At 39.4% G+C, this 15,717-nt stretch overlaps 1 protein-coding gene across 1 annotated transcript in view; it reads left to right on the top strand.

Moving 5' to 3' along the window:
* The window catches only part of LOC103100660 (mucin-16-like), a 195,532-nt gene that overhangs the window by 118,778 nt on the left and 61,037 nt on the right, over positions 1-15,717 (top strand). Inside the window, exons 18-23 of the mRNA XM_056820974.1 lie at positions 678-710; positions 5,520-6,191; positions 8,813-8,940; positions 9,060-9,127; positions 10,236-10,405; positions 11,128-11,166. Of these exons, the coding sequence (XP_056676952.1) occupies positions 678-710; positions 5,520-6,191; positions 8,813-8,940; positions 9,060-9,127; positions 10,236-10,405; positions 11,128-11,166 (1,110 nt within the window). The remainder of the gene's footprint in view (positions 1-677; positions 711-5,519; positions 6,192-8,812; positions 8,941-9,059; positions 9,128-10,235; positions 10,406-11,127; positions 11,167-15,717) is intronic.

The following is a 15,717-nucleotide window of genomic DNA, read 5'->3' as shown; positions in this document are numbered from 1 at the left end:
TCCTTCCCTTCTCAAGAAATGGTCAATTGGCCAAATTTACACTTTCTGTGATGTAGAAATTCACAACCTGGGTTCCAGGGACTCATTTAAACAATTACCTTCTGTCTTGGATTTCATTTTAAAGCAGAAGAGCAGTAAGTGCTAGGCAACTGGGGTTATGTGATTTGCCTAAAGTCACACCACTGGGAAGTATCAAACCAGGTTTGAACCTAAGACCTCTCATCTCCAGTCTTGGCTTTCTATCCATTGCACCTCATCCCTGCCAGTCCATGAAGTTATTTAAAAACAATTAGATAATCTTAATATAGAATGGGTTTCCTTTGTATCATTTTTGTTTTATATATTTGGAATGTGATTCTGAGAAAGGATCTATAGTCTTTGCCAGACTTCCCAAGGAGTATGTGACACAAAATAGGGTAAAGACCATCACCCCTCTACAGAGCCAATTTGATTTCTGTAGTTTCTACTCTTCCTGTCAGTTTTAATGACTTGAAATGTAGGATAAGACTAAACTAAAATAGAGAGACCATGAAGTGAGACCTGGTGCTGAGTCTAGGCACCGTCTACTCCTAGTGATGCCCCAGTGCTCCCCCAAACTCCTCATCAATTGCTTCTCCTATTTCTTTCTCTGTCTCTGTCTGTCTGTCTGTCTGTCTGTCTGTCTCTTTTCTCCACAGGTTATAATGATAAACATTCTGGGACCATAAGCAGTAAGTATTCATTTTTTTATTTCTCCCTAAATAGAAGGAAAACAATCACCCATTTCACCTTGGACTTTGGGAAGGAGGGAAAAAGCACAAGGGAATGAAATTAGTCAGGGAAGAAACTTTCTCTCTTCCTTCTATATTCATGGCTCAGGACTGAGTACAAAATTCAGGCTAACAAGCAAAAGAGATTTATTTCTACAGTACCTCAGAGAACCTAGCAGTTTTCCCTACCCTTCAATTTCCTTCATGATGGATGACTTTAATTCATGATGATTTTATTCTCAGTTACTTCAGTAACCACATTTTCTCCAATCACCTCTCTTGTTCCATCATCATTCTCCAAACCAACAGTAGGAACCATCTGGGTCTCTACTTCTATTCCTCAAATATTTCATTTCCATTAGATAAGAGCACTGGATAGGTAGAGAGAGGAAAGGGAGGGGTAGTAGTCTACTGACTGGCAGAGCAGGAAGGCCAGGCAGGCTGCTGCTGAGAGTGAATTCTTGGGCTAGAGTATCTAAAAACCACCTCTGGGTATTCCCTTTTCCACCATTGCATGGGGTAATTGCTTTTTCTTGCATATTTCTACAAAACCAGAATACAGATACATCATCCTCCTTGTTTTCCCTAAATTTGACATTCTATCTTCTAAGTTGGTGTCTTTGCATGGCATTTCCAAAATTCCTGAAAAACATTCCCACTTCCCCTCCTCCTCTGCCTTGTAGAATCCTCAGCTTCCTTCAAGACCCAGTTCATGTGGCACCTCTTACAGTGAGCTTTCCCTGGTCCTTCTTAGATGTTAGAATAACCATGTATATATTTTTCCTCTTAGGTGCTCTGTCTTCTCATAGAATGTAAGATCCTTGAGGGCAAGACCTCATTTTCATTTCTTTTATTTTTTTTGTATGTTGAGGGCCCAGTACACTGTCTAGCACAGAACCAAAAGCTACTAAATATTTGTCAATTGAAATTAGAATTTTTCAAGTTCTTCAAAGTCTGTCAGAAGGACTGTATCCCATGTTAGCCCAGCCTGGACAAATGGCAGATTTAATAATTACCTTAGTGTTCATTTGCTGTTTCTTGATTATAAGTGTCCTGGAAACTCAAGCGTACATTCCCAGTCATGACTCCTGTACCCCAAATGTTCTGTTGGGAGACCCATGAAATTAGCAGATTGATCCAGGGCTGCTCTTGAAGTACCCAGTTATGATTCCAAAGATTAATGTGAGATTTGAAATGGTTGAGGTCTTAAACTATAGTGATTAAAATAGTGGAAGATATAAATTGTGATAGATATAAGAGAGGGTGAGTAAATTTGACCACAGAAATATGTTTCACTACAGTGTCTTGGGTTTAAAACCAAATATAAGGTGGTCGCCACGGAAATATTCCCAATTATTCAAATACCCAAGTCAATTGGGTTTTATAGAGATTTTAATTAACAATAGAATGAGTAATCAAAGAAAGAGAGAGAGAGAGTAAGAAAGGAATAAGTATGAAGAGCCTCAAGCCAATATGGCCTAGACCTGAGTCTTAAAAGAGAAATGAGTCAGTTTTTTATAACTCACCATAAGATCTGTCTAAGTAAGGAATTCTAATGACACCAGGCCAGTGTCCTTCCTCAAAGAGTCTTCCAGCCAGAGATTGTTTCAAAGGGCCTCTCCCAAGAGCCTCCAGAGCTCCTACCGCAGAGGGACAGAGCCCCTCAGAGGAGCTCCTCAAGGAGCTCTCCTTCAGAATGAGAGTCAGAAATTGAGGTCCTCAGAATGAGTCTTCTCAAAATGAGCTCCCTCAGAATCAGATCCAGCTCTTCTCTGAGCTCTTATTTTTACGGGCAAAATCTCCTATGCCACCTCCCCTAAGTCCTTACATCTACCAATCACTGTAGATGTTTCTAAAGGACCGCCCATTTTGAATTCACAGCTGAGTAGTTTTAATCTCTTTAGTAAGTCAGGAAAAAAATGCTGCTGTGTCGACAAATTTCATTAGAAAAAACCTCTGAATAAGTTATCACCCTTTTAGGTTTAAGTAGTTTACAAGTTGCCCCACCTTTATAGGTACTTAGTATCCCACTGTATCAATTCTAAAACAGTCATGACTCAAAGAACTTCCTGTCCCTTCCATAAGCATGGATCAAAGTAGTTTTCATTGTTCTCAAGGAGCTCTCTGTCCTAAAGCAGTCCTAAGTAGGGTGGAGTAGGGATATTCCCAAAGCAAGGAGCCCTCACATTCAAGTAGAATTCTCACTATCTGCTAGGGAATTTTTTAAAGTAGAAGATTCCCCAATGGGGGAAACCCCTAACATTCATAAGTCTGAGAAATTTTGAGGTTCACATTAAATGATAACCAACAACATAACACACAGAAGGCAGTTTTATTAACCAAACTGCAGCTTGGGGCTCAACACTAAAAATGGCTGGCCCCGAGTCTGGGACTTGCAGGCTTATTATACACTTTTGTGGTAGGGAGAGTGCAGAGGAATTCCTGGGCTAGGGGGAGTGAACAGGAACTCCTGGGGCTGGGGTCCTTATCAGTTCCTAGCACATTCCAGGGTATAGTCACTGGTTCTTCAGTAACTTGACTACAGGGGCTCTAGGGGGTCAGGGAAGGGGAATACAGGTTTTGGTGACTTGCCTGAAGGGAGTCTAGGGGCCAGGGTGTCAGGGAAGGGCATAGGAGCTGGTTCTTCACTCTGACCTTGGTTTCATCAATCAAAAAATAAATCAACAAACATTAATTAAGTACCTACTATATGCCAGACATGGTGTGAACTGTGTCTTGCAAGCATTTCTGGAATTATTTCTAACATTAATGGTGGTAATAGATGTCCTTATTTTACCCCTAATTTCATTGGACAGACCTTTAAAGTTTCTCCTCTCTCTCTATATTGTTGGTTCTTGGTCTTAGCTAAATACTCTTTACCATATCAAGGAAACATCTATTCCTCCTTAGGATATTACATGTTTGTTAAATATATGCCATTTTCTGTGAAAGTGTTTAGTGCATATATTGTTATAAGATTTTTATTTTTGTTGTTAATCTGTGGTATTATTTTTATAGTTTTATAGTTTTCTTGAACCAACCTCCCATTCCTAGACTTAATATATTCCAGTATCAGTGGAAACTCTTTTTTTAAATTTTTTATTTTTTTAAAACCCTCACCTTCTGCCTTGGAGTCAATACTGTGTTGACTCCAAGGCAGAAGAGTGGTAAGGGCTAGGCAATGGGGGTCAAGTGACTTGCCTAGGGTCACACAGCTGGGAAGTGTCTGAGGCCAGATTTGAATGTAGGACCTCCTATCTCTAGGTCTGACTCTGAATTCACTGAGCCACCCAGCTGCCCCCTGGAAACTCTTTGAAACATTTGAATGTATGTTGTTTTCTTTTGGTAATGTTTCACTCAATAATGTTGCATTTGTATTCATTAGGGATAGGGTAGTCTTAAATTTTCTTTTCATTCCTTTGTCTTTCCCTGGTGTAGGTATGAAGACTATGTAATAGCAATAATTTTAATAGGATTACTTATTTTTGATATTGCTCATGTAATATTGGCATTGTTTTTTCTTTGAGTATCTGATAGAATTTGCATTTAAATTAATCTCTGGAATCAATTCCAAATTGTTGAGAAAACAGCAAGAATGACTTCACAGAGGAGATGGCATTAAAACAGAGATTTTAAAAAATGGGTTGAACATAATCATTTCATAGTGGAGGGTGGAAATGAGTCATTCCATGAATAGAAAATAGTGTGAGCAAAGACACAGAGACAAGAAAAATCTGGATAGTTATGAAGTGTGAATAGGAATCCAGTTATCAGAAAGTATATGGAAGAGAGTTATATGAGATAAGGCAGATTAGATTCAGACTTTCTGAAGTTTAGCACAATGTCTTAATTAATGTGTATTGAACTAAATTGAATTACATTGGGCCTTGAATGCTAAATCCAGTTTCTTTGTATTCCTTTTGCATACAATATGCATTAAACTTCATTGAGCCTTCAAAGAATTAGGGTTTTGAAGGATTCTTTTCTCCCCCATGAAAATTTAACAACTTTATAACTGTTTAAACCCTTCCACTTTCCTGTTGCTTGAGAAAAGGGAGGGGGGAAAAGGAATATGTTGGTGATTAAATAGGGAATAAGTAGGTAGAACTTAGAATTTCTCATAATTGGAGTACTCTTGGGGGCAGCTGGGTGGCTCAGAGAGTCAGGCCTAGAGAAGGGAGGTACTAGTTTCCAATCTGGCCTCAGTCACTTCCCAGCTGTGTGACCCTGGGCAAGTCACTTAACCCCCATTGCCTAGCCCTTACCACTCTTCTGCTTTGGAGGCAATAAGCAGTATTGACTCCTAGATGGAATGTAAGGGTTTAAAAAACTAATAGTTGGAGTACTCTTGAAGAAGAATATACAAATATGGAGGAAGGAGCTGGAGGAGCAGACCTCACATGAAAGTCATTCTTATATGAATGGACAAAGGACAGTTAAATACATAGTCACATATATAACTTCTTTTGCTCCTCCTGCACAGAATTTTGCACTTGCATTCAACACAGCAGGGAAATGGGGGGAGATAGACAAAAGAGATGGAGAGACTTCAAAATGATAGAAGGGAGGGTCTAGTTGGGGAGGAAAGTCACAAGCAAAATAAGACTTCTTCCTTAGAAGGATATATCAATTAAGAGTAAATTGGACTGATTCCGCCCTCATTCCTGAAGTACAGAAGGCAAGGATGAAACCTTTCATTGCGAGGCTAATGGAAAATGGGCCATAGTCCAAAACATGCTGTAACTCACTTATCCACCCTTCTGATCACAGGGCCCAGTAGAGCAAGCGAGGGCAGAATGATGACCACAGCTGGAGAATCACAGACCATAATCATTACAATTTCCAGCCCTGCAGTAAGAACACACTCTGTTCTGGCAACAACAGCAGCCCCGACCACTGCCTGTGCTATTGACTTGGAAAAAATCACTGTGCCTGCTTCCTCTGCCTTGCCAGAGCTCATGGTAGCACCATTTGCCTGGTCTGGAGTGGCGACCAGCCCATCTGAAACTACGCTCATTGCCGAAATCTGTACCCCACTTGGGGCTGGGACAGGAGGAGGGAGCCCCATAGGTGTCCCTTCACACCTCACTAGTCTTGACACGACAACATCAACCACAGTCTTTCCCTGCACCAATGTGCCCCCAGCACAGTCTACAATGTGCTCTACAATCAGCCTACAATCAGCCACAACTCTTTGCCGGGTCAGTAGAGAAGAACGAAAGCCAAAGACCTCTCTGGACACATCTGCTTCAGAGACCACAGCCATGGCTACTGCAAGGGTATGGCTGGCCCTGACCAAGACTCCAACCACAATGGACATCAGCAGAGGAGCTGAGGCTGTGGTTCTGTCCACAAGTGATTTGCCCACCAGCTCAGCTGTCCCACTCATTCCCACAGATAAAGTATCCACCCAGACCACCATGACCACTATTGCACACACTGGTAAGAATAGTTCCTTCATTATCTTCCCTGCTGGAACATGGGGTTATATTTTAGTAAAAAATAGAGAGTAAAACAGTCACCACAGTTATGGTTTCTGAGTCTGACATGTCCAAGGAGGAGGTCAACCTTGTCCTTTTTCCCTTAATGACTCATGAAGGGTGTGTGATGCAGTAGTAAGAGCAGGCATTCATGTCAGAGGACCTGGGTTCAAATCTTAGATCTGATATTTTCTACCCATATGGGGAAGATTGATCAGGAAAGACAGATAATAAGGATGGAGCTTTTGCAGGATGGAGAAGATAAGCCTTTGTTTGGAATTGTGACTACACACCCATTTGGCAGTTGTGGACAAAACACCTCCTGGTACTTTGTAGATAGGATTGAGAACATGCCCAGGGCTAGAGTTATCAACTCATTCATACCTGCCCTGGGCAGATGAATAATAGCTAACATTTAGCATGCCTAGTATACAGCTAACACATATAAGTCCTACAAGATTAGTAGGGTAGTACTAAGAGAGACCCATTTGGAGGTCCTACCAAAAAGACTCAGAAGGTGTTCAAGCCAGGATTCAAGTTGTAGGTCTTCTGACTTTTGTCTAAAATTCTTTCTACTGGACTACAGTGAACACTCTTTAAGCAGACATGGTGTGGGAAGAGGAAGTTCTATGCCAGTGGAATGGTGGACTCAATAATGGGCCCAGAGTTGCAAAGTAGTAGATGGCTAGACGACCCAAGCTTTCATGATAAGTCTGCCTAGTGCAAGACTGAGGGGCTGACGATGCAAAAATGAACAGCTCCCCCCAGAGGTCAGGATGGATTTCCCTCCCCCTCTGACCAGATGATTCAGTGGCTGATCTGAAGAGATCATGTGACAACCACATCACCTCTATATCCCATAGACTGTACCCTTCCCTGTAGTATTCCTGTATGCATGTGGTCAAGAGTTTTCATTCATAGTTTGCTGTGGTTTTTCTGTCTGTTCCCCCATTTTTTTAGCACCATCTCTGACTCCATCACCTTCCTCTAGCACTACAGGTAGGAACTCCTCTGTGCCTCTGATGCCATTCTATGCCCAGCCTTGAGAATAGGAATTGCAGAATGTGGAGTGAGTTTCCCAATGCTATGACCTTTCATATAATTAGTTGGAAGGAACCTTAGAAGTGTCTGGGATTACGTATAGCCTCTTGTTTTACAGAGGTGGGAACTGAGGCCCAGAAAACTTAAAATGTTTGTGTCAGCATGATTGGATAGGACTGGAAGGGGCCCTAAAAGGCCACTTAGCTGAACCCCTTCATTTTGCATTTGGGAAAACTGAGGCCCAGAGAAGTTATATAAGATGTCCCAGGCCACAAATGTAGAAAGCATCAGAAGTGATATTTGAACCCAGGACCTCTGATTCCAGAGTCATTGTCTTTTCTAATCTGTTATGCTGTACTTCAGGGGCTTAGTTCAGCCCTAGTGCTTCACATTAAATGGCTAAGGCTCTTTCCACTTCAGAGGGTGCCTTCTGTGACCTCTCCAAGGGCAGCAAATGTTTTTTAAAACTTTTATCCGTATCCTCAGTATTTAGGACTACACTGGGCACATAATGAACACTTAATGATGGAGAAGGCTGCTAGCTTAATGGGACATGCCCTGGTGCATTGTTGTCTACTTCCACCTCGACCCCTGTACACATCATCTGTCCTGCTGATCTTCAAAGTGGGTTTCTGCTAGAAAATGACTTCTTTGTCTTTTCTCTGTGTTATACTTCTCCAGAATTCATTTTGAAGGCATTATGTTGGGTTTTGGAGGGGAATTTGGTAGAGATTAGATGAGGAATCTCTATCTTCTCCACCAACTTTGGCTATGTCCTTTACTGTTACTCTCATAAATCTGATTCATTGGATATTGGAAATGAGTCTCTCATCAAAAGAATTTGAAGCAAAGATTTTTCCCTCCAATTACCCGAATCCCTACTCATTTTGCCTACATTGGTTTTGTTTTTGGGGAAAAACTATTTTGTCATAAGTTAACAACAGTGTCCATTTTTATCTTGCTCTCCTATCTTTCCCTCATGTGATCATAAACTGTCCCCTTGTCCATTACCATGAAAGATACAATTTTCCTCATCACTCTCATTTGTTTTATATCACCTTTTGTATCTAACTCATGTACCCATTTGGAGTTTACTTTGTCATGTCATACAAGACATTGGGCCATCCCTAATTTCTGCCAGACTAATTTGCATTATTCCCAGCAATTTTTGTCAAGTAATCAGTTCTTAACTTTGAAACTGGATTCAACCTCCTAATTTTACTTGTGAGAAAACTAAGGCAAAAACATAGGACATGGCAGGGCCATGATTTCAACCCAGGTATTCTGACTACAAAGGCACAATTTTAATACTTCCAGAAATGGTGTGTATGGCTAGAGATGTGTTCAGGTTTTCATTAGTGGGTTCATTCTGCTGAGTTTCCAACTGAGGAAGGACTAGAACAGTGCCCCCTGGAGTCATGATGATGATAATGGTCATCATAACTGACATTTAGATAGAACTTGAAGGTTTACAAAGCATTTCCTCTCATTTGAATAACATTTGTAAGGCTCAGACAATGTGATATCTTTCCTTCTGTACAGCAGCAGGGAGCTCCTACTCCAAGACATTCACCCTCAACTTTACCATCACCAACATGTTTTATACACCAGACATGGGTGAAAGGGGCTCCAACACATTTAAGGCTGCTGAGAATGTCCTGCAAGTTCTGGTGAGACTCCATTCCCCTTCCCCTACCTTCTCTCCCCCATGCTGTCTTCCTTAGCCCTGATTATCCAGGCTTGGTCTAGTCAGGTTCTCAGAAGTTCCTTTCTCCCCTTTTGTTTTCAGCTGAAGTTCTTATTTGGAATGAGCAACCTTGGCTCTCACTATTCTGCATGCAGTGTGAACTTGCTGAGGTGAGAATCCTGCAAGATGTCCACTCAAATAGCAAAGACCATGCTTTCCCATTTGACTTAGATTTTGTCCAGGCTGCTGCTGCTTCTCCTTCCCAATAGCAATTCCTTCTTTCCCACGATGTAATGGATAAAATTCCCCAACCAGCAAGCCATTAGAAACATTCCAGGCATCCTCCTATCCTTTATGTGGTGAAGAAAAACTTCTTTCCACATAAGTCTTCGAAATTTAAAACTCCATGTGAGAAGGAATAACATGGCAGGCACCAAGTGAGTGGGTAGAAATTGATTGATTCAAACACATATCAGCATTGATTTTCTCTAGAATCGGAGGATTATATTTTAAAAGTTGGAAGGGGCAGTAGAGGTCATCTAGACCATTCCCTTCATTTACAGATGAAAAATGAAGAACCAAGGATAGTTCAATAACTTTTATAATGTCAAAGATAATTGTCCAATTCCAAATTTGAACACAGGCCCTTTGACTTTAAGTCCAAGTTCTTTCTACTACTCTAAGGAAACTACTGAAGATAATCAGACCCCATACATACTTGTAAACATAAAAATAAGTAAATAGACAGAGCACTGCCAACTCCAGTTTGGTGAATAAAGTGCTAAGCATGGATTCAGGAAGAACACAGTTCAAATTCTCTCTTAGACACATACCACTTTGTGACCTTGTGCAAATCACATAACCTGCCTTAGCCTCAATGCATTCCTCTATAAAAGGAAGGGGCTGAATTTTATGGCTTCTAATGTCCTTTTCAACTCTAAAATTACAATCCTCTGTAAACCTTTGTTCAAAGTTGTTGACTTCTCTCTAGAGTGTCCTCTGAATAACTAAATTTCAGAAACGAAACCAATGGTGTCAACCTCAAAAGGAGGCCATTAAATTATACATCAGGGTCCCTAAGGCCTGCATTTTGACTCTGAAAACCATACATATTTATATATTACCTTTTAAATTAGTAAACTAACACATTAAAATCAGATTGGAATTACACTTTAATCAGGACTGACACTTTAATCTGGTTCCTATGACCCTCAGGAAGGGCTATGTTTGACACCTCTTGTATGTTTGACACCTCTTGTCTGAAACATCAATTTCCAGGTCTCTGAAGAATGGGACAGCAACAGGAGTGGGTGTCCTGTGTACTTTTCAGGAAGATTCCTCCAACCCTGTCCTGAACAAAGAGAAGGTTTACTGGGAGCTAACTGAACAGATTCAAAGAAGAAGGCTAAAACATGTGCTTATAGAGAGGGACAGCCTCTTTGTGGATGGTAAATATCTTGATTTGGGAAATGTACTTCTCTTTCTCTGGGTGGTGCCTGTTCCAGAAAACAAGCTAATCTGCCCCAAATTCTCTCCTTTTGAGCCTCCTTTGTTTACATGGTTTCACTATGTCACTCCTGGGCACTGGCCCACAAAGTGGTACCAAACTAGGAAGACATAGGGAGCTCACTTCTAAAGATCAGAAGAGGCTGGTTTGTTCTTATGCTCCTTCAACCAAGAAGTATGCCATAAATCCCTTCTTCTTGAAAGTTGAAGCACCATTTCCCCATCCCTATGGTCCCCCAAACATCTCCTCTCCATTCCATCATTAACCTTTTTCCCACAGAGAGATACCGTACTCAAAGATTTATGTGTTCTCTCTCTGTCTCTGTCTCTCTGTCTCTGTCTCTCTCTCTCTCTGTGTCTATCTTTTTCTCTCTCTCCCCGTCCTACACTGTTTCTCTCCTCACCTATCACTTTCTATATTTCTTCTTTGTTCTCTCCCTCTATTTTCTCTTTCTTTTTTTGTTTTCTCTATTCTCTATTTTTCCCAAACTCTTATCTTTATAACTTTTCTGACCTATTCTCTTTTTTTTCTATCTTCTTCTCCTTTCCTCTTCCCTCCTTTCACCTACTTTTCCTTGTCTTTTTCTTCCCTACCCTTACCTTCTCTCCAACTCTTGTTCCCTCTGAATTTCTTTGTTCTTCTTTTTTCCCCTTGCCGCAACAGGGTATCATCATAAGCAACCAGGCATCATATCCACAAAGAGTGAGTTTTCAATTTCTTTATTTTCTGTTTTTTTGGGGACAATATCAGGAAAGATATTTTTCTCCCTTTTCGATGGGAGCAGTGTAGGGCACAGGAATAAAAAAATAGTTTTAGGATTTCCGAATTTGATATCTTATTAAATATGGCCGATGTTGAGACATTATTTCCTCATTGGCCTATGTTTTTATTTGCAATTAAAACATATCTAAATTCTTCAGTGGAAAAAAAATCAGCCCATGGAATTTAGAAATCAGGCTGTCTATCTCCTTCTTGTCTTTGTAGCCTGGTATATAGAAGGTATCTCCCAGCATTCCAGTGTCTTGGGCTTCTCACCCATATCCTTCATTCATGAATGTTGGCCACTGGTTTTCATTAATAATGTTTTTATTCTCTGCTCCTTCAATAACTGCACTCTTTCCAATCATGTCTCTTACTCAGTCATCATTTACCTCTGGCAGTACAGTTAGGAAATGCCTAATGCCTAACTTCTCTTCTGTTTTTTCACCTAATTTCTCATCCAAGGACATGAAGTAGGAAATGGAGAGGGCAGGAGAGACCCAGTCCCAGGTGTCATATATGACAAAGAATGAAATGATTTCTCCTCACAATGTCCTGGTATTTTATCAATGGTGTCAATAACTACAGAGATGAATACATGTTGAATAAAAACTAAGAATAAATTAGAATTAACAAGGTAGTTAGGGAGGAAGAGTATAGGGAATCATGAAAGGAGGTGCTAGTGCTGAATGTTGACAAAAGAGGGGGTTGGGGGTGGGGGTTAGGTCCTCTGAGTTGGAGGTGAGGAAGGATGGCATTTCTGGTTGAGAAGACAGCTAGTGCAAAGACATAGCTATGGGAGAGGAAGTTTCCCATACCAGGGAAAGGGAGAGGGCCATATTAGCAGAATTATATACTGTAGGAGGAAGAATAACATCCAATGACCCTGGAGAAGGGGTTTGAGACTGCAGTGTTAAATGTAAATGCTTTACATTAATAAGATAGAGAAAAGGCAGATCTAAATTTATGCATTGAACTAAAAAAACTAGAAAAAGAACTAATCAGAAATCTCTAACTAAAGTCAAAATAGGAAATCCTAACTAAAAGTCAAAAGAGATAAAATTGAAAGTGAGATTGCTGCTAAACTAATGAACAAAAAGTTGGTTTCATGAAAAAAAAATCCACCTGTTCCATATAGCATAGAGCCTTGATTAATTTGATTGAAAAAGTAAGAAGAAAATCAGATTACCAGTATCAAAAGTATAAAGGATGACTTCTATCCTCAATGAAGATGAAATTAAAGCATCTTTAGCAGATCATTTATCCAATTATATAAGAATAAAAGTAATAATCTAGTGGAAATGGCTAAATATTTACAAAAATATAATTTCCCCAGATTAACAAAGGAGGAAATAGTATATTTATGTGATCCCATTTCAGAAAAAATAAATTGACCATGTTGTCAAAGAATTCCCCAAGAGAACCATTCAAGGTCATATGGGTTCACAAGGGAATTCTTTCAGATCTTTGAAGGGCAATTAGTCCCAATGGTATATAAAGTTTTTGGCAAAATTGTCCAAGAAGGAGTGTTACCAAATGCTTCTTATGACACAAATTTAGTGCCTGATACCTAATCCAGGAAGAGAAAATCAAAGAAAATTATAGATCCATTTCCTTAATGAATATTGATATAAAAATCTTAAATAAAATACTAACAAAGAGACTCCAGTAACATATCACTAAGATCATTCACCATGACCAGGTGGGATTAATACTAGGAATGCAAGCCTGGTTTAATATAAGGAAAACCATCAGCATAATTGACTAGATCAATAATGAAATCAATACAAAATATATGATTATCTCATTAGATGATGAAAAAGAAACCTTGAAAAGATTCAACACATATTCTTGTTAAATAAAAAAGAGAAACAATAGGAATGAATGATAATTCCTTAAAATGCCAAGTAGTATCTTAAAACATTAGCCAAGTGTCAACTGCAATGGGGATAACTTAGAAGCCTTTCCAATAAAATTCGAGGTGAAGCAAGGACTCCCTTTATCACTATTTTTAAATATTATATTAGAAATTACAGCTTTAAAAATAAAGGTAAGAAAAATAAATTGAAGGAATTAACCTAGGCAAACATTAAAAAAAAAAAAACCTTTACCTCCCTCCCCCATTGAGAAGTCAAAAGATATAATAGCCATTATCCATATGAAGTCATGCAAAACATTTCAACATTAACCATGTTGTGGGGAGAAAAAACAACCAAAATAAAGAAAATTAAAATATCTGCTTTAGTCTGTACTCAGAATTCATCAGTTCTCTGTCTCGAGGGAGATAGCATTAGTGGAGAGCTCAAAAGCTAAAGATACCTGGGCAGCTGGCTGGTTCAGTGGAAGAGATCCAGACCTGGAGAATCGATGATCTTAGAGTGAAATTTGAGCTCAGACATTTGCAAGCTGTGTGACACTGGGAAAATCATTTAATCCCAATTGCCTAGCACTTTCCAGTCTTCTGCTTAAGAACTAATATTTAGTATCCATATTTAGGCTGAAGGTAAGGGATTTGACGTAAAAAATCTATAGAGAGGATTTTATAATGTAAACAGGTGAAGTCTGTGTTCTTTTCCTTTCCTAGGACAAATTTCTTTTTTTTTTAAACTATATTTTATTTGATCATTTCCAAACATTATTCATTGGAGACAAAGATCATTTTCTTTTCTCCACCCTCCCCACCTCTCCCATATTTGATGGGCGATTCCACTGGGTATCACATGTGTTCTTGATTTGAACCCATTTCCATGTTGTTGGTAATTGCATTAGAGTGTTCATTTAGAGTCTCTCCTCAGACATGTCCCCTCAACCCCTGTGGTCAAGCAGTTGCTTTTCCTCCATGTTTTTACTCCCACAATTTGTCCTCTGCTTGTGGATAGTGTTTTTCTCCTAGAACCCTGCAGATTGTACAGGGACGTTGTATTGCCACTAATGGAGAAGTCCATTACGTTCAATTGTACCACAGTGTATCAGTCTCTGTTTACAATGTTTTCCTGGTGATGCTCCTCTCCATCTGCATCACTTCCTGGAGGTTACCTAGGACAGATTTCTAAGTCAATGAGGACTCAATGCATAAAGTCACCTGGTAGATTGTAAGCTTCTTGACGGCAGGGTATGTTTTATTATTGTCTCCAAGTTTTCAATACCAAGAACCATGACTGGCTTAGCATAGGTGATAATAAGTGTTTGTTGATGGATTTTTTACAAGAGATAAAATTTGTAAGGTACTTCACAAATCTGAAAGTGTTACATTTTATCATCATTATATGAAAAATATGCTTACCTTTCAACTTATGACTTGTTGTGGTATCTATCCTGTGTCCCCTTTTCTGGTTACTGAATTTTGGGATTTGATGCTTACCTTTCAACTTATGACTTGTTGTTGTATCTATCCTGTGTCCCCTTTTCTGGTTACTGAATTTTGGGATTTGAGAAGCGCAATGGTGTACAAGGGGGAGTAAGAAGGGTGTAAGGATAATTTTTAGTGTTTTGACTTAAAATCCAAAATAAGTGGTCGCCATGGGAAATTCTCAAATATGAAAATACTCAAGTCAGCTGGGATTCATGAAGATTTTAATTAATGAAGAAAGAAGGAATTAAGGGGAGAGAGGGAGAGAGAGAGAATTATTTAATACTGTCCTAGCTCAGGCTGATCCAAGTAGTAGACAAAGGCCTAGGCCTGAGCCTAAGGGAGAGCGAGTCAGTCTTTATCACTCACAACAAGACCACCTCCAAGCTGGGTTCATCCACTCCAAACTGAAATTACTCTCGAAACTGAATTAAATTGTTTTTTTATCCCTTCCTTTTAAAGAAATTTTTCTCTTATGTCACCTCCCCTAAATTTTTAATCACAGTAGACACTTTTTCCCAGGATTGCCCATTCTTAGTTTTCACCTTCTTTGGTTTTCACCTTCTCTGGTTAGATTAAATGTTCTGAGTCCTTCACACCTCTTTGTTTAGCTTGCCTTTTGTAGGTTACTTGATCTTTTTAGGTACAAATTTAACCGTTACAGGTACTTAACACCTTTTTGTATTATTTCTAAAAGTAAACTTAGCTTAAGTTTTAGCTTCTCTGTAAGGAATGAGTTAGGGACTTTCATTGTTCAATCAGGAGTTTACAGCTTTATCTTCCTCTAAGGCACTGTCTGAGTAGGGTGGAGTAATTTTAAAAGTTCCCAATATATTCCTGATTCTTGTTAGACCAAATATCTCCATTGTTACAATAAGGCAACAGTTTCAATAAAATCTTCTAAGGTACAGTATGAGTAGTCTTTAAGATTCACAAGAGTTAGGAGGAGAGGAGAAGAAAGGGTAAATTTAAGCATCTACTAGGTACCAGGCTCTGGAGGGAGGTGCTATTATTATCCTCATTTTATAATGGAGAAAATGGAGGCATAATTTAAGTGACTTGAGAACTCAATGGGAGTACAGACCAGCTCAGGTATCATTGTTTCCAAATTGTTTTCTGAAGTCACTATTTGAGCACCAGGGACA

This window comes from Monodelphis domestica, chromosome 3 (genome assembly GCF_027887165.1).
Source record: "Monodelphis domestica isolate mMonDom1 chromosome 3, mMonDom1.pri, whole genome shotgun sequence".
NCBI classification, from domain to species: Eukaryota; Metazoa; Chordata; class Mammalia; order Didelphimorphia; family Didelphidae; genus Monodelphis; species Monodelphis domestica.
The sequence above is the reverse complement of the archived record's forward strand: the minus strand, read 5'-3'. Positions and strand labels throughout refer to the sequence as shown.